This window comes from Aspergillus tanneri (genome assembly GCF_003426965.1).
Source record: "Aspergillus tanneri strain NIH1004 chromosome Unknown AapTan_1_pilon_pilon_pilon, whole genome shotgun sequence".
Classification (NCBI taxonomy): Eukaryota; Fungi; Ascomycota; class Eurotiomycetes; order Eurotiales; family Aspergillaceae; genus Aspergillus; species Aspergillus tanneri.
Window position 1 is genome coordinate 1202875 of NW_022984628.1, and position 24515 is coordinate 1227389.

General features: G+C 46.6%; 7 protein-coding genes across 7 annotated transcripts; 2 read left to right on the plus strand and 5 right to left on the minus strand.

Annotated features, from left to right (window-relative positions):
• Window positions 1–304: 304 nt before the first annotated feature.
• TPS1_1 (glycosyltransferase family 20 protein) lies at window positions 305–2128 on the minus strand (the record flags this gene model as incomplete). Its single annotated transcript, XM_033567116.1, has 5 exons — window positions 305–479; window positions 535–874; window positions 925–1295; window positions 1353–1725; window positions 1825–2128. 5 exons carry the CDS (start codon window positions 2126–2128, stop codon window positions 305–307), a joined length of 1563 nt encoding a protein of 520 aa, XP_033429111.1.
• Window positions 2129–3076: 948 nt separating this feature from the next.
• ATNIH1004_002425 (putative metallo-beta-lactamase domain protein) lies at window positions 3077–4068 on the minus strand (the record flags this gene model as incomplete). Its single annotated transcript, XM_033567117.1, has 2 exons — window positions 3077–3492; window positions 3618–4068. 2 exons carry the CDS (start codon window positions 4066–4068, stop codon window positions 3077–3079), a joined length of 867 nt encoding a protein of 288 aa, XP_033429112.1.
• A 1002-nt stretch (window positions 4069–5070) lies between these two features.
• acoA (aconitate hydratase ACO1) lies at window positions 5071–7883 on the minus strand (the record flags this gene model as incomplete). The annotated part of the gene is made up of 5 exons (XM_033567118.1): window positions 5071–7276; window positions 7417–7436; window positions 7527–7604; window positions 7708–7725; window positions 7848–7883. The coding sequence occupies 5 exons, from the start codon at window positions 7881–7883 to the stop codon at window positions 5071–5073; spliced, it is 2358 nt and encodes a 785-aa protein (XP_033429113.1).
• A 2753-nt stretch (window positions 7884–10636) lies between these two features.
• Window positions 10637–11764, minus strand: ATNIH1004_002427 (putative mitochondrial carrier protein; the record flags this gene model as incomplete). The annotated part of the gene is made up of 4 exons (XM_033567119.1): window positions 10637–10729; window positions 10789–11119; window positions 11194–11533; window positions 11596–11764. 4 exons carry the CDS (start codon window positions 11762–11764, stop codon window positions 10637–10639), a joined length of 933 nt encoding a protein of 310 aa, XP_033429114.1.
• A 245-nt stretch (window positions 11765–12009) lies between these two features.
• RAD54 (DNA-dependent ATPase RAD54) lies at window positions 12010–14694 on the plus strand (the record flags this gene model as incomplete). Its single annotated transcript, XM_033567120.1, has 5 exons — window positions 12010–12014; window positions 12125–12779; window positions 12841–12924; window positions 12974–13097; window positions 13148–14694. The coding sequence occupies 5 exons, from the start codon at window positions 12010–12012 to the stop codon at window positions 14692–14694; spliced, it is 2415 nt and encodes an 804-aa protein (XP_033429115.1).
• Window positions 14695–19237: 4543 nt separating this feature from the next.
• ATNIH1004_002429 (VAC14 family protein) lies at window positions 19238–22637 on the plus strand (the record flags this gene model as incomplete). The annotated part of the gene is made up of 9 exons (XM_033567121.1): window positions 19238–19305; window positions 19376–19538; window positions 19599–19769; window positions 19846–20527; window positions 20581–21386; window positions 21443–21547; window positions 21601–21719; window positions 21778–22077; window positions 22163–22637. The coding sequence occupies 9 exons, from the start codon at window positions 19238–19240 to the stop codon at window positions 22635–22637; spliced, it is 2889 nt and encodes a 962-aa protein (XP_033429116.1).
• An 843-nt stretch (window positions 22638–23480) lies between these two features.
• ATNIH1004_002430 (uncharacterized protein) lies at window positions 23481–23776 on the minus strand (the record flags this gene model as incomplete). The annotated part of the gene is made up of 2 exons (XM_033567122.1): window positions 23481–23680; window positions 23749–23776. The coding sequence occupies 2 exons, from the start codon at window positions 23774–23776 to the stop codon at window positions 23481–23483; spliced, it is 228 nt and encodes a 75-aa protein (XP_033429117.1).
• Between the last annotated feature and the right edge of the window lie 739 nt (window positions 23777–24515).

The window sequence follows — 24515 nt, forward strand, 5'->3', positions numbered from 1 at the left end:
AACGACGTGAATTGAGATATCTGCTTGGTTAAATCATATGGCTAAAAACAGGATGCTTTTTGTACAAACACCAACACCGAGCCTTATATAATACCCATCCACACAATCTAACTAGAACCTAGAATTAATATCATATATCCCGTAGGAGAAACCGAGAAAGATGGCCAAAGCAAACACGTTTTGCCGCACCAAGTACTTGTTGGCCATTAAGAAAGGTAACAGAAAAGGAAAGAGGGCCATAACCTAAGATATTATTCATTCACACGTTTGCGTTGCATCCCAGTCGAGAATAGGACGGGGAGAATCATGACGTTGACGGTGCCGACAAGATACCATTTCCTTGAACTCCTGCACCACTAACACTATGTTCTTCCGCATGGCTACTGTCCCCTGTAACAGCTTTTTTGGACTGAAACTTCTCTGCAGAATGGGCCGAAATTCTAGTCAACTCCGTGACAAATGACTGGCCCCAGAAGGCGCTTGAATGGATTAGCTCCGTATCCCGATTTACATGCAGGCCATATGGAATCGTACCTTGTGTACTTTTTGACGTATTTATCCAACTTAGAGAAATTCAGAGCTCTCTGTTCATCACTCATTGTAACAGCTTCCTGGTAAGCCCCAGCAAGTTCCTCGGTGTTCCAAGGATTGATTATTATGCTACCGTTCAGGCTCTGGGCTGCACCGGCAAATTCCGAGAGCACCAAAACACCATGGCGATTTTGCTGAGCGGCGATATATTCATAGGCAACAAGGTTCATGCCATCTCGAGTAGACGAAACGATACAAGCATCTGACACAGCATAGAGGGCAAGCAGTTCATCAAAATTGACCGACTTGTGCAGGAAATGAATAGGCATGAATTCAACCGTGCCTGTCACACGTCAGCCATTATTCGTGAGAGTCATCTTAATTAAAACCCACCGAATTTGCCATTGATCCGACCCACGAGCTCGTTTACTACTGCCCTCAAATTTTGATACTCTTCCACGTCCTGTCTGCTAGGCACCGCGACCTGCACCAGGACAACTTTCCCCACCCATTCCGGATGGTCACTAAGGAATACCTCAAAAGCATGCAGCTTCTGAGGGACACCCTTTATATAGTCAAGGCGATCAACGCCAACCATAAGCTTCACCCCCTGAAACTTTTGTTCCAGCATTGCAATCCGTTTCTGGACTTTTTCCTTCTTAAGGCCCTCCTGGAATTTTTCCGGGTCAATGCCGATCGGGAATGCGCCACAAGCAATAATCTTGCCTTGGAACTCTATACCATTGGGAGTTGTTGCCAACCCTCTGAGGAAACCATGTTAGCCGCCATATGTGACAATTCGGAGATGGGACTCATCGTACAACAGACGCGAGCAAGCACTCAGGAAATGTCGTGTATAATCGTAGGTATGAAAGCCTATGAGATCGCAGTGGAGGACTCCTAGTAACAGTTCATTCCGGACCGGGAGAATCCTATAAATCTCACTGCTTGGAAAAGGTGTGTGGAGGAAGAACCCAATCTTAACATTCTCCTTTTTGCCTCCAATTTCCTCCCGAAGCATCTCAGGGAGAAGCATCAAGTGGTAATCGTGTACCCAGATCAAGTCGCCGTCCTGAACCTCCTTCGCGACTGCCTTGGCAAAAAGGCGGTTGGCCTCCTTGTATGCTTCCCAAGCGGATTCGTCAAAGGTAATTTCACCTGGGTGGTAGTGGAAAAGGGGCCACAAAATCGAATCTATTTAATATAAGGAGCTTGTCAGCATAAAACCCAATCCGAGCTTTTCCATGAAAACATTGGTGCTGCGGACTCCAGAGCGCAAAAAGATGGACTAACTAGAAAAGCCATTATAATGGCGATCCGCAAGATCATCATCAATGAACACTGGGATGGCCCCGTACTCGTCCTTCAACCGCTGTTTGACAACAGGAACCTCCTCTTCGGGAACCTCCAACCCGGGCCAACCGTACCATTGGAAGGTCGTGGATTTCGACAGGCCGCTGAGGCCACTGACCAAGCCACCTGATGACATGGAGAAATCATACCTGCCATCCTCTGAGCGTTTTATGGTTATGGGTAATCGATTTGAGACAAGGAGCAGCCTTGCGTCATTTTTTGTAGAGGTTTCAAGGGACGGCATCTCAGCGACAGGATCAGAGGCTTGTATATGCGATAGTAACCCGCGAAGACAGGCAATTATCAAGCGGAATTAAGCTCGAGGACAGATACCAAACTCTACTGTTAGATGCACAAAGAATATTTAAAATGAAAATAGAAAACTCGCAAGTGCCTATAAAGATGCAAAGAAAGAATCAGGATCTCTCCAGGGAAATAAGACAAAATTGAAAATAGTTGCAAACTCAGGTCAAAAAAGGAAGAAAGAAATAGTACGGTCCGATATACCCGGCAAAGACCGATGGATATGGGAATCGAGTACGCGGCGTGAATCAAGACCAGCTCGCCGTGGTCGGGGCGACAGCTAGCTGTCTGTCCAAGGCAGCCCGCCGGGGGGCAAAGAGACAATAGGACGTAAGTGACCTCAGACTCGGAGCCTAGAAGTCGGCCAAGCGCGTAGACCAAAGCGATCCAAGTCTGAGCAAGAAAACAACGGTTGCTAATACGGTAAGCGGTAGGTCATACAGGCTCTTCACTAGCAAGCTCATCGACCAAACCTGTGCCCTTTCATGTATCTTTTCAATTTTGCCGGGCGAGATTGGGCAAGAAAGAAATGAGCAGATCAGTTGACGTCCGAAGGGGCCAGACAAGACGATGGTGATAGTGGAGGGGGCAGCAGGGATGAAAGGAAGGTGGTACTGGGCGGAAAGTCTAGGCAATGAGGTCAGATGCGAGTGCGGTGACCCCACCAGTAGCCACTAAAACTACCTTAGGTTTGTTTAGTATTTAGTAAATACTACAATTGATTCCTCATAAAGAGATAAATCTATTCCTACCCCATACTCCGTCTTACCTTAGTTTCCTTTGTTCTTGAGTTATAATGCATTGCGGCCCTTTCTTTCCCCCCCTGCACATACAGCACTATGTGTGTCCTGCATCAGATCCAGCCACCGTGGGCGTCGTCTAGGTGCAATCACAGTGTAGACTTATCCACCAATCTCCATTTGCCGGTCTTCGTGTCGTGGGTTGTCCTCCCTTCGGCCTCTAATTTCATCAATACCTGCAGGATTCCGTGCGACGCAGGCAGGTGAAGACTTTCCGGGACATCTCGATAAATCACCTTGACCAACTCAATAGGGGACATGGATGGCTTCCTTTCTGGGGATTGTTCATCGTTGACGTCCAGTCCGCCATATCGCAAGACCCGAATCACCTCATCTTCCCGCTGTTGTCGATGCTTGATGTATTCGGTAACCCTTGTGGTGGCGTTCTCAATCACTGCCCCATGGCCGGGATACGCGCGTCCAGCAACCCGGTTCTGCATTCGTTGCAGGCTGTTCAAGTAGACTTTCAAATCTTCAAATACAGCAGTCCCGTGCCCCAAAACATCTAGCGAGAAGTAAAATTAGTCCATAATCTACTTAATCTAGACCAGAAAGGAAAAGGAAAGAAAGGAAGAAAAAGAAAGAAAAAGAAAAGAAAAAGAAAAAGAAAGAGACAAAAACACGACTTACTATCCCCTGTAAAGAGGGCATCTTCCTCCTCGAGGATAAACGCCATATGATCAACCGTATGACCGGGTGTATGAAAAGCTCTCAGAGTGGCTCCTTCAACACTGAAGACCTGACCGTCTTCAATGTCTTCCTGTCCTTCTTCCGGTTGGCGTTTGTAAACAGTTACTTTGGGGCAAATCTTCAGCAGGTCTGGAATTCCATTGACATGGTCGCCGTGCCAATGTGTAAGGAGCGCCTTGTGCACCGTCGCATTTTCTTGCGATAGTATGGCTTGAAGTTGAGATGCCCAGGTAGGTTTGCCTTCACCTGTGTCAATGAGAATCCGTTGATGCCCTCGACCGATCAGGTATGTGTTCGTTCCTAGATAAATGTACGTCAGGTCGTGAGATCCCGAAAACACGGGTATGAAAAGGTCTACCTTGGAGCGTGAACTATTGCTGGGGTTCAGCATGTGGACAAAAAGGGGGGGGGAAGAGAAAAAGAAAAAGAAAAGGAAAAGGAAAAAGAAAATCACTCCCATCTCTCTCTGCGCTACGAAAGATCTGGAAAGAGACAGAGATTCTGGGATTCGTGTAGGACCATGAACGACATAATGCTAACCTACCTTGCCAGGATTTCCACCTAATATCCTCACCACCGAAGCACTTAGCCTCTCCACTTCCGGTAAAGGAACGAGTTGAGTGGCCATAACTGGGCATCAATCGTGCATGAATCAAATCAAACAGCACTTTCAAGAGTGGTTCATGAACGGCTGTAGCTCACAGGCCGGGTAGTTCTCGAGGGAAAACGAGGGATTGAAACTACATACAAGATATGATGCTATCTAACAAAGCGGGGCAAACACGCGGAGTCGGGTCCCTCGGTAGTTAGTACTAGGTTAAGAGCACGCAATCTTATGTCAGCCACATCAAAATGTTCGTGATTTAAGCGCTTCATAGATCCTGCACACGTATGAATTGGTTTAAGCATTGTCGTTGAGTTGTCGAAGGGGACTACGGACGAAGATATTCTGTCAATTGACCATGCAGAAAGGAATTGGACGGAGTAAACCAAGGTGAACAGAAGGAAATATGGTATGGATGCAGTCCTTAACATACAGGTGATATAAATATAAAAAAAAAAAAAGCCAAGACTATATCCATGTAGTCCCCAAACTCAGAGTACAAAGCAAAGGCAGAGGCAAATAAATAAGCAGATCGTTAAATTTTTTGAACTCGACTCCACATTTCCCATCATAAAGAAATACCATTAGCAGCCGCTAATATCCCCAGTGCGATGACGTGCAGGGAGCTAATCACCTACCCCTACGAGTGCGGGTCACCTGGCATCCCGTAAGTCGTTGGGGCGAAATGCCTCCTCTTGATCGATAGAAACAGATAAATCATATTTTACACATCGAAGCTTCAGCCCAAATAAATAAGGCTTAGGCGTCGTGTATGCCGTAACTATTAATTTAGTTACTAGCCTTGCGAGACATGGTGTTAAGAGCGGAGCCATCCTTGAACCACTGTATTTGGGACTCGTTGAAGGTGTGGCTCAGTTTAACATCGAAGGAAGCGCCGTCCTTGGGGTGGACACGGAGAGTCATGGGCTTGCCGACCTCGAGTTCAGTACAGAGCAGATCAACGGTATCGGTGGGTTGGATCTTGTCGTAGTCGGCGGGGTCGGAGAAGGTCAGAGGAAGCATACCCTGCTTCTTCAAGTTGGTCTCATGAATACGGGCAAAGCTGCGAGTGATAATAGCAAGTCCACCAAGGTGTCTAGGCTCCAAAGCAGCATGCTCACGAGAGCTACCTTCGCCGTAGTTCCAGTCACCGATAACAACCCACTTAACACCACGAGCCTTGTAGTCGCGAGCAGTAGCGGGGACAGCATCGTAGGCACCAGTAAAGGCGTTCTTAACCTTGTTGGCCTCGCCGTTCTCGGCGTTCATAGCACCGATCAGCATATTGTTGGAGATGTTGTCAAGATGTCCACGGTACTTTAACCATGGGCCAGCCATGGAAATGTGGTCAGTGGTGGTCTTGCCCTGGCACTTGATCAGGATAGGAATGTTGGTAGCATCCTTTCCATCCCAAGCCTGGAATCCAGCAAGTACTTGCAGGCGGTCGCTAGAGGGAGAGACAGCAACATTGACGCTAGCACGGTCCGCAGGAGGGGCCTGGTAGGTGTCACGGCCAGGGTCATATCCATTAGCAGGAAGACCCTCACCGGAGGGAGGCTTGAGCATGAACTCGTTGCCATCCTTATCCTTCAGTTTATCTGTAAGGGGGTTGAACTTGAGAGTCCCCGCAACGGTCATAGCAACGACCAGGTCGGGAGATGCGACAAACGCGTGGGTGGCAGGGTTGGCATCGTTACGGCCGGTAAAGTTACGGTTGTAGGAGGAAATGATGGAGTTGGGCTCGCCCTTCTTAACGTCCTTGCGGTCCCACTGTCCAATACAAGGACCGCAGGCGTTGGCGAGAATGACACCACCAAATTCTTCCAAAGTCTGCAGCTGGCCGTCACGCTCAATCGTGGCACGAATCTGCTCGGAACCGGGGGTAACAGTGAAAAGAGACTTGGACTTGATTCCGTGGTCAAGGGCATCCCGAGCGATGGAGGCAGCACGGGACATATCCTCGTACGAGGAGTTGGTGCAGGAGCCAATGAGACCGACCTTGAGCTCCTCAGGCCACTTGTTGGCCTCCACGGCCTCCTTGAATTTGGAGATGGGAGTAGCGAGATCGGGGGTGAAAGGCCCGTTGACATGAGGCTCAAGCTCCGACAGGTTAATCTCAATCAGCTGGTCGTATTCAGCGCCCTCATCTTCGCGGAGCTCCTTAGCGTACGAACGAGCGAACTCGCCAATGTGCTGACGCTTAGTGGCACGCAGGTAGTCGTACATGCGGTCGTTAAAGGGGAACATGGAGGTAGTGGCACCGATTTCAGCACCCATGTTACAGATGGTTCCCATACCAGTACAGGACAGGGAGTTAACACCAGGACCGTGATACTCAATGATGGCACCAGTACCACCCTTTACAGTGAGAAGACCGGCAACCTTAAGGATGATATCCTTAGGAGTAGTCCATCCGGACATCTCACCGGTAAGCTTAACACCGATAACCTTAGGGGCCTTCAATTCCCAAGGAAGTCCGGCCATGACATCGACAGCGTCGGCACCACCAACACCAATAGCAGCCATGGCAAGACCGCCAGCATTGGGAGTGTGGGAGTCAGTACCAATCATAAGACCACCGGGGAAAGCGTAGTTCTCCAAAACGATCTGATGAATGATACCGGAACCAGGCTTCCAGAAACCAATGTTGTACTTAGCAGTAGCAGAGGCCAGGAAGTCATAGACCTCCTTGTTGATTTCATTGGCACGAGCAAGATCCTTCTCTCCGCCAATCTGAGCTTCAATCAAGTGGTCGCAGTGGACAGTGGTAGGGGTGGCAACCGACGGCATTCCAGCGGACATGAATTGAAGGATGGCCATCTGAGCGGTGGCATCCTGGCAAGCCACACGGTCGGGGCGCAGCTTAAGGTAGGAGGTACCACGCTGAATATCCTGGCCGTGAGGGTCGTCGAGGTGAGAGTACAAGACCTTCTCGGCGTAGGTGAGAGGACGGCTCAGACGACGGCGAACAATTTCCAAGTTCTCAGACATCTTCCTAAATTTTTGACGAACATGTTAGCCAATATTCTGTCTCTCAACTTATTATTTGTTCTTTTTTTTTTTTAATAAAGCCCTTTCAAAAAAGGGGAGTGAAAGGCTTCCAACGGAATAAATAGGATCAAGGTTCCACCATACTTGTAGTTAATGTAGTTGCCCTAAAAAATGTCATCAGTAAAATGCTGCTTTCCGAATACGGAAATATCCGCCTATCCAGATACAACCGGTGGGAATTTGACACCACTCACCTTCTCCGAATTGGCCATCTCAACTTTCTTGTCGAGGGGCGAATCGCTGACAGTGGCCAGACCCCGGGTCCCAAGGAGCTGTATAACATATCAGTACCTGGTCTCAGCGGAGCGCAAGGTCGCTGCAATTTTCTCGCAGTGCACTTGTCACCTGTTACGGAGAACGAGCAAGAGAGCTTACAAGGCGGGACTTAGGGGCCTGCAGGAAAACATAGTCAGCACTGTTTCAGAAGCCTCAAGCCCATGCAAGCTAATAGTCACCGCTTAACGTAGGGGGGGCTCTACCATGCTCATAAGAGCAAAAATGGAGGGGAGACGTACCAGCGCACCCATGCGCGCGAGCCTTGTGGAGATCATGATGGAAGCTCTCTATGGGAGGTGGTCAAGGCCTCAACACATCCAATGAGAGCTAATTCAAAGCAGCAAAAGAAGCTGGCTTCAATCAGTGGAAGCAGCAGGATTGGAGTGGAGAGGGAGAGAAAGAAAAGAAGGAGAGTTTAAGAATAAAAGGGAATGGAGTAGATAAAAGGAAGCTTGGTGTTTTTAGAGTGGGAAAGAATTCTTTGGCTGACTGAACCGGCGTAACCGCTCATGACAATACAGGAGCTGTACGCTTTCGGGGCACCCAGTTACCAACCCGGAGACAAGGAAGTGTGGCTGGGCAACCCAACCGGCACGACTGCTCCTTTGCGACTTGATACTCCGTAGTATCTAGACAGCAAGCGCAGAAGAAAAATTGTCCCTGTTAAACTAGGTTGGAATTCAATCTACTCTCCAATAAACAGAATGCTATTCCTCGGAGCTGTAAGATCGTTTCTTAATTCAATGGAGCCCCTTTGCCGTCAATATGCCGTCAGGGATGTATTAACAGTACGAGTACTCATTATTTAGCCATGCAACCAGCAATACGTGGATGGTAACGTTACCAACCTGACCCTGTCGGGTGGACCGGCGCATGTGAGGCGGGTAGCCATGCAGTCGGCCAATCAAGCTCACATGATTACATTCTTTTATTCCCAGGGAGACTCCAACCTACATCATGGATTCGTGGTAATCCACACTCCGTTGAATTCCAACCTCACTATGACATAGATATCCCAAATTGCTCGATTCCATTGCAATTCATGACAGTATATATACACAGATGTTTGGAATCCTAGTAGTAATAGTGTATCCATTGTATTATTTCCCTTGAAACGCAAATGGGTAATCCTAGTCTGAACGGGAGTAGTGTGCCGAAAAGTAGTAACGTCATAAATTACGAAGGGCGGAAAGGTGACCGTACGACCGCCAATGTGCGGACTGACCCGAGTCTGAGCCGAGGCCTACCGATGGCACATCCGTGGACCAGGGGACCAAGACCAGGCAGGCTGTGGCCAATAGCGAGCGACATGTTTCGTGAAATTCTTTCGCACAATCGGGCGGAAATTTCCATCAAGACGACCCGCACTCGCAACTAAAGCTCCAGTTTCATTCCGTATATCGGTGATAATCGTTTGGCGACTCTCACCAAACCTGATTCAGACCACTTTTGGAAAACAGGCATCAAATATGGCACCTGTAAGAAGAATCAAGACGAAGCGTCTGACTAGGTACTGCGCTCTAATTTTATCTTACAATTATGTCGCTCAATCCTTCCTGTTTCATCACACTAACAACATGTAATGTGTCTGCAGGGGTTATGACCAAGTCCGGGCTGATATTGAATCCCCCAAGCATTTGTCGCAGTACAAAGCAACAAAAGATGCGGAAGATCTTCCAGGTCTAGGGAAACATTATTGTGTTGAGTGCTCCAAATGGTTTGAAAGCGAGCACAACTTAGTTGCACATAGAAAGGGCAAAAACCATAAACGAAGGTCAGTTTTCAGAGTCAAGTAATTTTGTTCTGCGCTATAGTTACCCTGCAGTCTTATATGCTAACTCGAACCGTTTGCTTTATCAATTGCAGACTCCGCATACTACGTGAGGAACCTCATACACAAAAACTCGCTGAAGCTGTCGTGGGTTTGCGCACAGATAATGGTGAACGTTCGAAAGAGCCTGAGGTCGACATGGAGGAATAAATCCCCAGGGTCAGCTCATAATTAATAGGCATCTGCTTCGGTAGAATTCATTACGGGGCAGAAGATATTCACACCTTGTTTGGGAGGGCTCTGTGCCAAAACAAGGAGGCTTCATCAAGAAAAATTTTCGTATATCTCGCTGTCGTTGTCTCGAAGGCAATCTGATTGGTTGAGCTCATAGCAAACTTGTCATCCAATCAGCAACCAGCGCAATCTGGGGCAACACGTGAAACCACATTTTGCCGAAAACCGCCTGTCTTCGACAGATTTACCGAGTACGCTGGTTTGTGGTACGGAAACCCTTTTCAAAGCGCCGTTTCTCGGAGTATGTATAGAAAGGCCCCACTCAAATCAGCTCACTTGTACTCCATTAAGAAGAAATTCATTTACAAGCCGCAATAATACAACCCTATCCATAGAGCCAATGTACGCAATTGAATTGTCAGATACACGGGCTAAATCCATCCTGCTTGTTTTTGCCGTTGTCTTATTGGTCTGTTCTTCTTGCCTAGGGAAAATTGCCCATTGAAAGCTAATTAGTGGGTGGAAAGAAGTAATTAAGAAGCATATGCAGTATTAAGTGGTAGCCCTTCTCCTTGTATCCGGCTGCTCAACTATCGCGCATATACAGAGAGAGAGGCTGTAACCTCAGCTGAATTCAAATACTAAGTATTAATAGGCATGTGAACGTAAAATAGTCTCACTTATCAAAGCCACGAAGATACCGAGGGCATTCCGAGTTACTTCTTCTCCCCATTTTCGGCAATTCCAGGGCAAATAACCAAAAATGTTTACATAATATAGGTATATAGAATTTCTGCGTTGTTGTCATCAGGAATAACAAGCATAGCCCCTTTTAGGGGTAAATTGGTACTTCAGAACAGAATATATTTTCTCTATGTACAACCACTACCAGCCCAGCCATTATATACATCATAGAACCTCGCCAGCTGGATAAATATGTACTGCACGACGAGTGTAGATCAATGATAAATTTGCTATATTACTGCAGACAGGATGTTTGCTAGTAGCGGCCAAATGTTTTTGTCATGTCTCATATACTTCATTCATAAGTCCTTGAAGCGGTGCTTGTGTCCACGAGTTGGTCAAGGATTTCATAAGCCATTCATATGTTGCCCACTGGTCCGTTAAATCAGTATTCCCGGTATTAGCTTTCATAGGTTTCGATGGAGACTTACTTGAACGGCATTTACAATAAATGCCCTCACGCTGCAGATTCCTAAGCCACGGTAAAAGACTCTTAGCCCCTCAGCCCGATATGTCTCTCTAAAAAGCTGAAACGAGTTTAGCAGCTGACCCCCCTGTTGGGATCTTAATAATAAGCGATTCTCAGGTTGTATCGCAATGGTCTGCGCCTGTAGTCTCGTCTTAATTACATCCAAGGGAAACACTGAGGCCCATGTAGCAACGCCAGCGACCCCGCCGCAAAGAAGAATTTTTAGAGCAGCTTTTCTAGCGCCATCGTCGTCGGATGTGATACAGCGTTTGCAATATTCGTAACTCCAGAAACTGCATTGCGTTAGTCAATGTTGAACTAGCGCAGGAGGTTCGAGGAAGGATCGTTCTCAAAAATTATAACATACTAAAATCCATATCCAACGGAATCCCTGGCGCAGGTTATTGCACCCCCATAATACAGGCCCTTCAAACCACGGGTTTGGAGGATGTCTTTGGCAACAGTCCAAGAAGAAACTCCAGGCCGTGTGTCAAGTTGCGCCCGGCATTTGATAAATTCAGTCGGGGAAGAGACAGCCCAGCTAGCCACTCCACCTATTGCACCAGCAATCCATATCTTACAGAGCGTAGTGGTTTGGGGATTCGTGGGATCAGTCACTGAGTTATCCAAAAACACCAATGATCGATTATAAGCGACAAACAGAAGGGCATTGAGGGCCCCATATCCAAGGATGGGAGCGGCAGCGCCTATTATTAGGGTTAGTAGTTTGTTTTTCTAGAGTCTAGACTTTCCACAACGATGGGCATACCTCGCACCAGAGAGCGAACATTGTCGAAGCGGTTCAGATGCACATGCGGGGAAGATGCATTTGCCTCCGCACAACCTGCCTGTAGTCGAACTTTGACGAGATCTAGCGGATTCCCAATGATAATTCCAATGGCTCCGCTAAGGTAGCCAGCCCAAAAATCTGACGACATGAGGCTCGATCTTAGCAATGAGCAATTGTAAATACCAATCCATGGCTGTCTAATTATTTACCCCCTACTAAGTTCGCCACTTCGGGGCAGCGGGGCACCGAGGCAATGTTAGATCACGTGGCCTCGCGATAGTTTGGTGTTCTAAGCCGAAAGTACCAACACGTCCAGATCAGAGGAAACGCGTTTGACATCAATTGCTGCATGATAACTGCGACTGCAAACTACATTCTTCTCACGCAAACCGGATGCAGTAGCTTTTATCCCTACTTCCAAACTTTGCTCAATGTAAGGCAGTCGTTTCCAATTTATTCCTGGAATCAATGCTAATCTCTTAAGGTATCGACCGCGACTAATCTCCAGACAAGATGGCGAGGGCACGCCATCGTCCAAGTACCCCAAAACCAATGCATCCTTATCTATTGACCGTCTATCAAAGCCTTTCAAGTGTCCCGGCTCTGCTACGCCCACAAGGACATCGGAGAAACCGGCAAGGAAGCGAAGAAAAGTGAACTATGCCGGGGCGGATGGAAGTGTCCAAGACGATAGCACGAAGCCGTACACCAACGAAGACCGACTTGCTCTCGCAACTAGGGACGTGAACAGGTTTCCCGTATTTAAGGCTAAAGATAAGGAGACGGCATTTAAACAAAAGTTCAGGATACCGTTAATCAATAAATCACAGAGCAATTTTGATGCAGGCAGGCCGGCACCGACTTTGGGCATGAGACAGGGGGCGACGTTTGTTGTGAAACCTCTGCACGATCCCAGTGGAGAGTTTGCGATAGTATTGTATGATCCGACTGTTGATGATATTGACCCAGTCGATGAGCTGAAAAAAAAAGAAGAGGATCAGCCTGAAGAAACGAAACAGAAATTGGATGAGCCATTGGTACACAAGAGTTTGGCAGATATCCTTGGGCTTAAGAAGAAGGTTGAATCCCGCCCGAGAGTTCCGGTAGTGATTGATCCGAGACTGGCAAAGGTCTTACGACCTCATCAAATTGAAGGCGTTAAGGTTTTTTAAGATATTCTTCTACAAACCAGGGAGACGATTGGCTGATCTAGGCCGTACCTAGTTCCTTTATCGTTGCACCACTGGAGTTGTCGATAAGAACGCACATGGCTGTATCATGGCAGATGGGATGGGATTAGGCAAGACGGTATGACAGACCTGGGCCATTTCTAGGGTAGCAAAACTAACAATGCCAGCTTCAATGTATTTCGTTAATGTGGACCCTTCTCAAGCAATCCCCAGAAGCAGGAAAGACCACTATTCAAAAATGTATCATTGCTTGCCCGTCGAGCTTGGTAGGGAACTGGGCCAATGAGATAGGTAGGTAAACTGTATTACAATTTATGCCCGAGATCTATTGACCGGTATAGGGAAATGGTTGGGGAAGGATGCCACCACGCCATTTGCAGTTGACGGCAAGGCTTCTAAGACAGAGCTTACTTCTCAAATCAAGCAATGGGCCATTGCTTCCGGTCGTTCTGTTGTGCGGCCCGTGCTCATCGTGTCCTATGAAACGCTCCGTTTATACGTTGAAGCATTGAAAGACAGCCCGATTGGGCTACTTCTATGCGACGAAGGTCATCGGCTCAAGAACAAAGACAGTCTGACCTGGACTGCGCTCAACAGCTTGAACGTGCAACGCCGCGTTATTCTGTCTGGAACCCCCATCCAGAACGACCTTTCAGAGTACTTTGCTCTCCTTAATTTCGCCAACCCGGACTTGCTGGGGTCACAAAATGAATTTCGGAAAAGATTTGAATTGCCTATTCTTCGAGGAAGAGATGCAGCAGGAACAGAAGAGGACAGAAAAAAAGGCGACGAGCGGCTGGCAGAGCTTTCCGGTATTGTCAACAAATTTATCATCCGCCGCACAAATGACATACTGTCGAAATATCTGCCAGTCAAGTACGAGCATGTCGTTTTCTGCAACCTATCACCGTTCCAACTCGACTTATACAACCACTTCATCCAGAGCCCGGAGATTAGAAGCTTGCTCAGGGGCAAAGGAAGCCAGCCTTTGAAGGCAATTGGGCTGTTGAAAAAGCTTTGCAACCATCCGGACCTACTGAATCTTTCCAGTGACCTTCCAGGCTGCGAGTTCACATTTCCAGATGACTACGTTTCACCTGAAGCAAGAGGGCGTGATCGAGATATTAAATCCTGGTATTCAGGGAAGATGATGGTTTTGGACAGGATGCTTGCACGCATACGCCAGGACACCAACGACAAAATTGTCCTCATTAGTAACTACACTCAAACACTCGATTTATTCGAGAAGCTCTGCAGGTCCAGAGGGTACGGCTCATTAAGATTAGATGGTACCATGACTGTGAACAAACGGCAGAAACTTGTCGACAAATTCAACAATCCAGATGGGGAAGAGTTTGTCTTCCTCCTCAGCAGCAAGGCTGGTGGATGTGGCCTAAATCTGATAGGTGCAAACCGCCTCGTTCTCTTCGATCCCGATTGGAACCCGGCTGCAGACCAACAGGCTTTGGCACGAGTTTGGCGAGACGGTCAGAAGAAAGACTGTTTTGTTTATCGATTCATCGCAACCGGATCAATTGAGGAGAAGATATTTCAACGCCAGTCGCACAAACAATCTCTTTCGTCCTGTGTCGTCGATTCGGCCGAAGACGTGGAACGACACTTTTCTTTGGAGTCCCTTCGTGAATTATTCCAGTTTAAACCGGAGACTCGGAGTGACACGCATGACACTTTCAAATGCAAGCGGTGCAAGCCAGATGGAACGCAGTATATAAAGGCACCTGCTATGCTTTACGGTGACACTAGTTCTTGGAACCACTTTGTGAATGATGGCGAGAAGGGTCAACTAAGCAAGATCCAGGATTTGCTCATACGACAGGAGACAGGAGAACAAGATGTCTCTGCGGTTTTCCAATACATCAGCCATTAAGCTTGTTGGCCTAATTTATTAATTTTGCTTGCTGTTTTTTATTTTACTTTGTTTTATGTTTTTGGGATATTATTACGACGAATATGCATTTTGAGTCTTTGGTTCTCTTTTTGAGGACAAATGGCGAATGGAGTGTTATTTTCAATATGGCATTAGAGCAGGTAGCCTCAGTAAAGTACACCATGCTAGTTTACCAGCAATTATATCCCTCTGTATCACTTTTCACCATTTGCTACCAATGGTAACGACGGCTTGCTGCTGAGGATGACAATAGTCAATGATTCTATACCGGCGATGTGTTATAAAACCCTCCCTGCCTATTAGTTAGAGATGGCACTATTTCTTTTTATCCAAGCTTGCTTCATCAGAACTCTAATTCTGTTCAAAATTAACGACCTATCTTAAGCTATGTACCCATTGTCCTGTCTGCCCATCTTTTCTTCACCGCTAAGCAGTTGATAAAGATACAGGTACTAAAATCGATGCCACTACCAGATTTACATCAATACCCTAGCCCCGCTATAGAGAAAATGTCTTTACCATACCAGCAACTCCGAAAATTTTTTACGCACGAGAGATATCAAAAAATAGGCCGCCTATTGATGGTTGCCTTATCAGCATCAGACGTGGGTGCACTGCTTACAGCTCTTTAAATTCAATCCTCAGCCTCTTTTACCAGTGCTTCCCCCATCCCCTTCGAGATATCGACCGAACAATGCGAAATTTCGAGCCTTGAATTTGTCAGATATTAGGCTCGGTCCCATTACCTGAAATCCTCCTTTTATTTTCCTCTTCCAACCGCCCTTAACGCTCATAAGGGAGGAAGAAGTTGATGATTATCCGCCTCCTTGGGGCACAATCATTGTCGAACAATATCTGATTGTAGGATCTCCATGTATGTGAACAGGCTATTTCATATGGTCGCTAACTTCAGTAGAGAAACTGGTCTCATTCCTCGTCCGAAGAACCCAACCAGCAACGACAACGACTCATTCAGGAGTTTCTTGAGATGGAGGAAATTCCCGAAACCTGGGAATTTTCGAAGATCCCCCTCCACGTCTGCCAGCAGAGGAAGAAATTAATATTATTCTTCGGCCCTGGCGTTCTTACGATAATATTCGTTGGCAAGCAAGCAATATGTTTAGTGATATATATCCTGTTGTTCTTCGCACATATTATAATCCAGACGATGATGCCGATGCCAGAATAAGGGAATGGACTAGAGATAGCAATTTATTCTACAGTGCAGAATATTGGGCATTGCTTGACAATGTGGAGTTTTTAATTTTTGGCTCTAACTGGCAGCGTATGTACGACATTTTACCAGAGGTGGCTGGTCCTACGCACGGCTGCAAACGATGCCCTTATAATAAGGAAGATATAAGTTCTAAACGAGAAGACTTTAAGTGATTATTATATTCGATGAAGCAGAATAAGCCGAATATGTGGAAGGAGGATCCAAAGAGGCTTATTAAGAATACTGCACTTAGTCTACAGACATGCTTTATTTAGTCGATGCTTTTAATCTTGGATAGAGAGCATTTAAGACTAATAAGCCTTGGTTACTTTTCTTGGATGGCTATCAGAATATTATTCGGGAGGGGCGTCTTGAAATAGGCGAGGAAATGGATATTAATAATATATCTACATGCTATCAGCGGAATGTTGAAATCCCGGAGGAGCTTGCTGTTGGGGAGAAGTATAAAATCAATGGAGAGATAGGGAAGGGTTTGTATCAGTTAACTGATAAGGATTTTGCGGATTCATAGCCAGGTACAGCAAGGTATTTCGGAAATCAAACCGTGTCTACAATGAGCAGTCTCACTTGCCTGCTACAGGGAATTATTACAGAAAATATATAACAACGATATAAAAATGGGAGCAAGTAGGACGCCATCCGCAGTTAATAGAAATTCCGAGATGAAGAAGACACATGAAAATGTTATATTAAGAGTTCCACGATATATCAGAGTGTTTATTAGATGGTGTCCAGCAAGCATGCAAATTCCAATATTTACTTGTTTTATATTAAGGCTTTTGTGCAGCTGTTTAACTAATTAAGAGTCTGATTTGTCTTGATTACATAAACCATAAACGTCCGCGGAGTTAATCCAACTAGTGTACAAATGTAACGGCCGAGCAACTTGATTAAATTGGTGCTATCTTAATTAACAAGAATTTCAAGCATGGGGAAAGGGAGAAGGTAGTGCGGGGGATGCGGAGAAGTAAATAAGTAAGTACAAACAATGCAAGAAGCACGCGATATCTGTTATACAAAGGTGACACCACCTTTAGAACGTTTCAACGTCACCAGTTCTGTTTCATGTGACTGCTAAGACCACTAATCAGCAGGATCCTTCCGCGCGAACTATTTATATTTCTTATTAATACAATTGAATTTCATTTTCCTTTTTCCCACGGTGTTTTATATTATAAGCAGTTTTTAAGCAGTTAATTAGACAGCGTATTTTTGTATTAAGTGCTGTCCCAGGCTACGCCTGTATATTGCTTAGCTTCGCATTCGCTGCAATCGGCACACATGGTTGGTCCGCTTATTACAGTCACATGACCCCTCGTAGTATGACGCACGCTTCTTCCCCTTTACTTTCTTTCTCTCAGCGATTCCTCTTTGTGTACTATCTAGTTATTAGATAGCAAGGCATTTCGCACCTTTACAAGTGCCAAGAAATTATCAGCGATGATCGATGATCGGCTGTTAATGATCAATTATCAATCAGCGGCGCTCACCCATAAAGTGGCAATTTATACAAGGCTCATGTACCATTTAACCGCGTTTATTATGCAGTTTAAGTACAGCTAAGCGGACAGGAAGCCCTGTTCCCCACACCCTATGGTCGTATGTGTTAATCAAGAGCTATTAAATATACTTATTTAATATAACGTCTTAATGAATAAAGGGGTATGGGTATGCGTAGATGATGTTTGCATCTCACTTCACCGCTGTCCTCCATTAAGGTGATGTAGAGCAACTCTCACCATCTCCTCTGCCCTGATTCATGCCTGTGGTGTTTTCGCATGACCAGATTACCGGATTGTTATGTAGTAATGGGCGATGCTACGATGCCGAGCATAGCTCCTATTATGTCTTTTTAACCCACTGAAGCAGCTTTAGCCGGGCATTCCTTATCGATAGAGAAATACCTACAGAATATATCTCCGACCGGTCTTCTTGCAGGATTTTTCTTATCGTAGCTTCCTTAAAAAGCCGCCAAAGAATCTTTCAGCAAATACCAAAGTGCTCCTAATTGTCACCTTTTTGTTTTTACTAAGCCTCCCTGGCCTGCAGCTGAAATCTATATACCAGTGGATGAAATCTTTGATGCAAACAATATCCGGAGCAGGACAGTTAGCTTTGAACCTGTAGGCAGCTGGTTTATATTTTTCTTCTATACGGAATCTGATAAAAGAAGATTAGTACGTCCGATAGTGCGAGCCGCTTGTAAGATGGCCCACTCTATAAAAGAATATATTGATGTTACAGTTCTTTACTTTGTTAAGACGATTATGTTTGCTTCTTACAGCGTCTTTATCTTGGTGAGCTCTCGAAATATAGCCGCTTTCCATGCGATCTCGGCATTTTCTCCGGACATCTTCATCTCGTCAAAAGGATCTTTTACCCATGGTCAGCCAATGGCGAAGAAAAGAATAGCATGGAAGAGAAGGCAGAACAAATAAAAGGATAATAATGAGAATAATTTTGGTAAAATCCTAAGCTCTTGTGGAATACATAGTCCTTAAAATGGGAGAAGAATTGGCGTACTTATAGATTCGTAGCAATCGCAATCGCAATCACAATGCACAGTTTGTTTACTAGGTCTGTGATTGTGCATACTTGCTCTGGGTAATTTTACCACTTAGTAGATATTCAATTCCCATTAGTTTTCTACTTGCGTTACTCTTCTACGGGCATATAAACAGACATGGGCATTTTAGAGATAATTATTTTAGCACCAGTGCCATACTATCCGTCAAAAATAAAGGGGGGTGAGCAGCTCAGGGAGCCATGTGTAAGCGCTCACTGAGCAAGCCTCTAAGTACCCTCATTAAGCGGCGGTATCCAAAAGACTAAAGTCTCAGTGTCTCTAGAAATCAAGTTCGTATAGGGACATATATATTGGATGGAAGTAAGTATAAGATATTAAACAGATATTGGTAGATAGTGGAGAGTATGGCACGGGACTAACTTAGTCGAGCAGTTTAAGCCAAGACGAGTCGTTGCTGACTACGTCACACCACGTTCACAAACAAACTACCACTTTTCCAACGCTACCAACGCTGCCAACGCATCCTGCAGTGAGCGATCCCTACATCGACTTGCTGAAGAGGCTCGAGCAGCTCACAGTGTATCTTAATCAGTTTATTATTGCGTGCTACTTCTGAAACCGATGGCCTGGGAACAGCTCTGAAAAGCTGTGAGCTTGACCAACCGTTTCAGTCGGACATTGCTTATTCACAATGAGCATTATCTAGCAACGGCCCAGTGCTCGTGACTTATTGCAATTTGTGTTTGTTTATTTGAGCGATGGATCACTCAATCCAACGTCTGTTGAATGACAAACTATACGATCGGAGGAAACAAGGGGCCTTGGAGTAGGGACAATCAGAACCACCACCAAACCGGCTTCAGAGTAACCTGGTCTAATTGAACTGCGGCTTATAGGCTCGAGAAAGTTGTCCGAGATGCCGTCTTCAAAGGAGAGCATGAGGAAATCCAAAAAATTGTGGATCAGCTTTGCCATGACTACGCCTACGCTGTGCACCAACCTCACGCGAGAAACGGTGGTTTGATTGGGTTGGCCGCGGCTTCAATAGCGCTCGGATCTGTGAGTCCACTTGGGAATATCTGGTACTTATACTGCCGGGTGCTGAAACGAAGATACTAGGAGGGAGTTGCACCTTATCTGAAGGAAATTGTTCCCCCAGTCTTAGCCTGTTTCTCCGACCAAGATGCCCGAGTCCGATATTACGCTTGTGAGAGCATGTACAACATTTCTAAAGTCGCCAAAGGAGAGATATTACTGTTTTTTAATGATATATTCGATGCGCTTAGCAAAGTACGTATATCATTCATTCGGGCCTTATCTGGACCAGCCATCCTCCATACACACTGTTGCTGATACGAGCTTCCAGTTAGCTTCTGATTCGGAACTTTCAGTAAAAAATGGCGCAGAGCTTCTCGATAGACTTGTCAAGGACATTGTTTCGGAGTCCGCAGCTTCCTATATTTCAGTCCTGCAGCTCTCTGAGAAGCAAAACGTGGACTCGGAGACCTTAGAGGAACCGGAGCTTCCAACCGCCTTTTCGCTTCAAAAATTTATTCCCTTATTAAAGGAACGGATACATGTTATCAGCGCGTTCACTCGCATGTTCTTGGTATCCTGGCTGACACTGTTGGACACGATCCCAGACTTGGAACTTGTTTCATATTTGCCGGAATTCTTAGGCGGGTTAATTAAATTTCTTGGTGACACAAACAGGGACGTAAACGTGGCCACTCAAGGTCTACTTGACCGGCTTCTTTCGGAAATAAAGAGAATCGCACGGCTTAAAAAAGGGATCGATGAAAGTCGGAAAGGGCAAGGAAGCGATATCAGACAATCGGCTACAAGTGACAACGCCAGCACAACAACAGCTCAGACTGTTGCTGTTGAGACAGAGAATAATGAGAACGCCGTTGAAGATTCGGGATCCGAATCTGCCATTGACGAGGATGGATTGCACGTCGACGGGGATTGGATCCCCGGGCAGGATGTCCAAATCGATCACGCCAAGATACTGGATATTCTCGTAGGCTTTGTCGATACCTCTTTCGGTAAATAATATAAACACTATCGTGCCATAAGCCCTTGCTGATGGTGAGAGCAGATGAGGAGATGCAACTAACTGCGCTGCGTTGGATTGATAACTTCTTCGAAATCAGCCCCGAAGACATACTACCTTTCGTCCCACGTCTTTTGACGCAGGTGCTCCCAGCAATGTCCAGTGGATCGGATCAAGTACGGCAGGCTGCGAACCGAGTAAATACATCTTTGCTGGAATACATCGTTACTTTGTCGGAAGAGCCGTCGGACGAGTCGCAACAAGCTACATCCGCGAAGCCGACCCCTTCATCTAGTAGAGAATCCGTGGAAAGAAGGTCATCTACCACCAGCAGCAAACTTACTGATGTGCCAACGGCCGACTCGAGGAAGCAGTCTGTCCAGCCGGAATCTTCAACCGAGCAAACCCCACGAAGCAGCATCGTATCTACGCCAGCACCGGTGCCGCCTGCAGATCTCGATTATGCCGCGGCTGTTAACTCTCTCACCCTGCAGTTTTTAAATGAGAACGAGGCTACCAGGGTGGCCGCCCTCTCTTGGTTGATAATGCTGCATCGGAAGGCGCCCAAAAAGGTGGTAGCATTCAATGACGGAACCTTTCCTGCGCTGCTCAAAACACTATCCGATCCTGCAGAAGCAGTTGTGACCAAGGACCTCCAACTCCTCTCTCAGATCTCGAGGAATAGTGAAGACAGCTATTTCAAATCGTTCATGGTTAACCTGCTTCAACTATTCTCCACGGACCGGAACCTACTTGAAGTCCGTGGCAACCTTATTATTAGGCAGCTCTGCATGAATCTAAGTCCAGAACGCATATATCGAACCCTTGCTGACTGTCTGGAGAAAGAAGAGGTGAGACCCGCTCTTGAAACGTGCCGTCCACCACTTACTCATTCTTGCATTTATAGGATATTGAATTCGCCAGTATCATGGTTCAAAACCTGAACAACAACCTGATCACTGCGCCTGAGCTTTCAGATCTCCGTAAACGGCTGCGGAATCTAGATTCAAAAGTACGCGATACTCCTCGCATATATCTGATTATGGGCCCTAATATTCTTGATAGGAGGGCCAAATGTTTTTTGTGGCTCTGTTTAGGTCCTGGTGTCACAATGCAGTGTCTACATTTTCTTTATGCCTCCTTGCTCAAGCCTATGAGCAGGCATATAACCTTCTTCAAGTGTTGTGAGTATAGCGCCTTCTTACCTCATCTTTTACCGGACGGTACTAACAGGAGTCACAGTGCCGAGCTTGAAATGACGGTTAACATGCTAATTCAAATTGACAAGCTGGTCCAACTCTTGGAATCCCCCGTGTTCACATGTGAGTGTCCCATTTCCGCCGAATTCTTCCTTTCCAAGGCCGATATTAAACTGTGGCTAGACCTTCGCCTCCAGCTGCTGGAGCCAGAGAGATACCCGTATCTTTACAAATGCCTTTACGGCGTTCTCATGCTACTTCCGCAAAGTTCAGCCTTCGCGGCCCTGAAAAACCGCCTCAACAGCGTCAGTAACATTGGACTTCTCCACACCGGGCCTCGACTGTACGTCTCTCTTCCAAAGATACCTGAAAGCAGGAATCATGTCAGCCGTGTGCATTTCATTTCACTAACCAAACCTGAATACCAGCAGCAGCAATACGGCCTCGAACTCGTCCTCATCATCTTACGACCGCTCCACAGGCAGCCGTCTCAAACGCGACGAGAACTCCATCCGCTGGGTCGAGCTACTCGACAAATTCAAGTCCGTCCAAGAGAAAGCCCGCCGGTCCCAAAGAGCCTCTCAACGCCCCTTCGACCCGGAGGGCTCCGGCTCCGGCTCTGGCCCGGGTTTCCAGAATCCCTCGCTGGCTGCCGCTCTATCTGCCGATCAAGCCCGACACAGGGAAAAGACCCTACCTGATACTCCTCGTGGCGGACCCGGAGGAGCCACCGGTACTGGGGGTGCAGGAGGTGCGATTGTCAGCGGTGTTGAGGGTCGGGCGACTGCAGGGGATTCGGCCCCTCAGAAGGGAGGGTCCATTCTAGGTGGTTCTCATCGACATAAATCCAGTCTTCCTAACCTGGGACGGTTGGGTATTGGAGGAAAGAAGTTTAGACGATGATGGTGATTGTTTGAAAAGAGCAAGAAAAGAAAAGAAAAGGTGTAGATGCGTTTAGTTGTAATGAAAAAAGGTGACCGGTGTTAGTGGCCAGTATATATACGCAAGGACTAATTCCTGTTATATTATAAGAAATCACATTTCTCGAAGATAATAATACAGAGGGGAATGTTCTCCATGCTATGTCGTTGAACGAGATCATAATCTTTTCATTTCAACTCTCTTGACAAATCTAATTTGAAATTCATGTACGAAGAAGTGTTGATGATGGTAGAGATCGTGTTAGGCGAGGGAATGAGAGAAGAAGAAAGATGAAGATGAAGCCATGAAAGGCTCGCTAATGCCCGCAAATATACAAAACGAATAGAATAAAATCAAACAGATCCAACGTTCGCTTGGAACCAGACCAAGAAGTAGAGTTGAATATGGAAGAAGATGAATGAAAATAGGGGCGGGAGATAAACCGTAGAAAGGCAAGAAGGTTGGGTCCGTGAGATCGACACCATGAATGAGTGACTCACCATAGTCCAAGGCAGCAGTGACGACAGCCAGAGCGCATATGCGTTATACTGTTTCCCAGGGCTGTCGATCACATTGCCGCCGAAGCAAGGGTTTATCTCCAATTGTCTCATCTCACTCGTTCGGGGTCATGCCCCTCCAAGAAAGAAACCGAAAAAGGAATTCATGAACTTTTCCCGCTCGGTAAATAATCTTGATCCATGACTTGGAAATAAAAGGCATACGAAGAAGTAATCGTGACATCCTCCACGTGGGACATAATGTCGAGGATATAAGAGTCAAAAACAAAAACAAAATAGAAAGGCGTCGAGGGTTCAAGTCGATTCATCACCGCCACCGCGAGTCTCCAGATGAGCCCCAGGTGGAAGATTTCCAGTAGCTGCCTGTGGAGTGCTTGGAGACGGTCCCTGACGACGAATTTGACTCATTGGAATAGACGTATTCACCGTCGACGTATTGGACCCCCGAAAACGTGCTGCGGTGCTTGCGACGTGCATACCGCTGCTCTAGTCGGTAGAGTTCGATCTCTATGGTGGGCAAATTGTTAGTGTCTGGCTGCCAACGAATAGCACAGCATTCTGCCAGAGAGACGTACTTGTTCGTAACTTCTCGATGAGACTCATTGTGTGTGCTTCAAGGGAGAGAGAAAGGGTTCTGTCGGTTCTCAAGGATCGCTAGTGGGAAGGCGTATCACAGGTCTCCGCCAAGATGGTCGTTGAGACTCGCGACACCACAGGCACGATTGCTGGAAAAGGTGTGATCGTCGGGGACGTCTAAGAGCTAGGTGAGTATGAAGGAAAAGGAAGGGTTTGGAAGAGAAACCCTGTCTCAAACCACAGTCTCACTCCCAACAGGGGGGGGAGGGGGCCAGATACCTCGTCAACCGAGCAATTGAGGCGGCCGGTGGCACCTGAATGGTAAACACTAAACAATAACGATATCCGAACCGTCGTCCGCCAGACCAGGGGTGAAAGAGAGGAGGGTGACAGGCTAGATCTGGGGAAAGGAAGGGCCAACGAACGGAGTGGCAGGGATCAGATTCACCGAAAGGAGCGAGAAAAGCGGAATCCGGATGTTTCGGTTGTCGTAAAAGAGTAGATTTTTAGTGATTGGATGGATTCGAAAGAACGTTTGTGATAGGAATTCAAAGGAATGAATGTGGGTAGAACGAGGGGTCTGATCGATCGATCGATCGATAGATAGATAATATGTAGAACGGGGGAACCACGGTCCGCACAGAGAAAGTAAAGGAGAACGAGGGGAATGAACGAGAGAAAGAGTCTAGAAGGAAACTAGCCGATGGTGGGACGCCGCTAAACTGGGCGGGGACTAGCCAGGGGGTCTTATTGATATCTTTCCCTT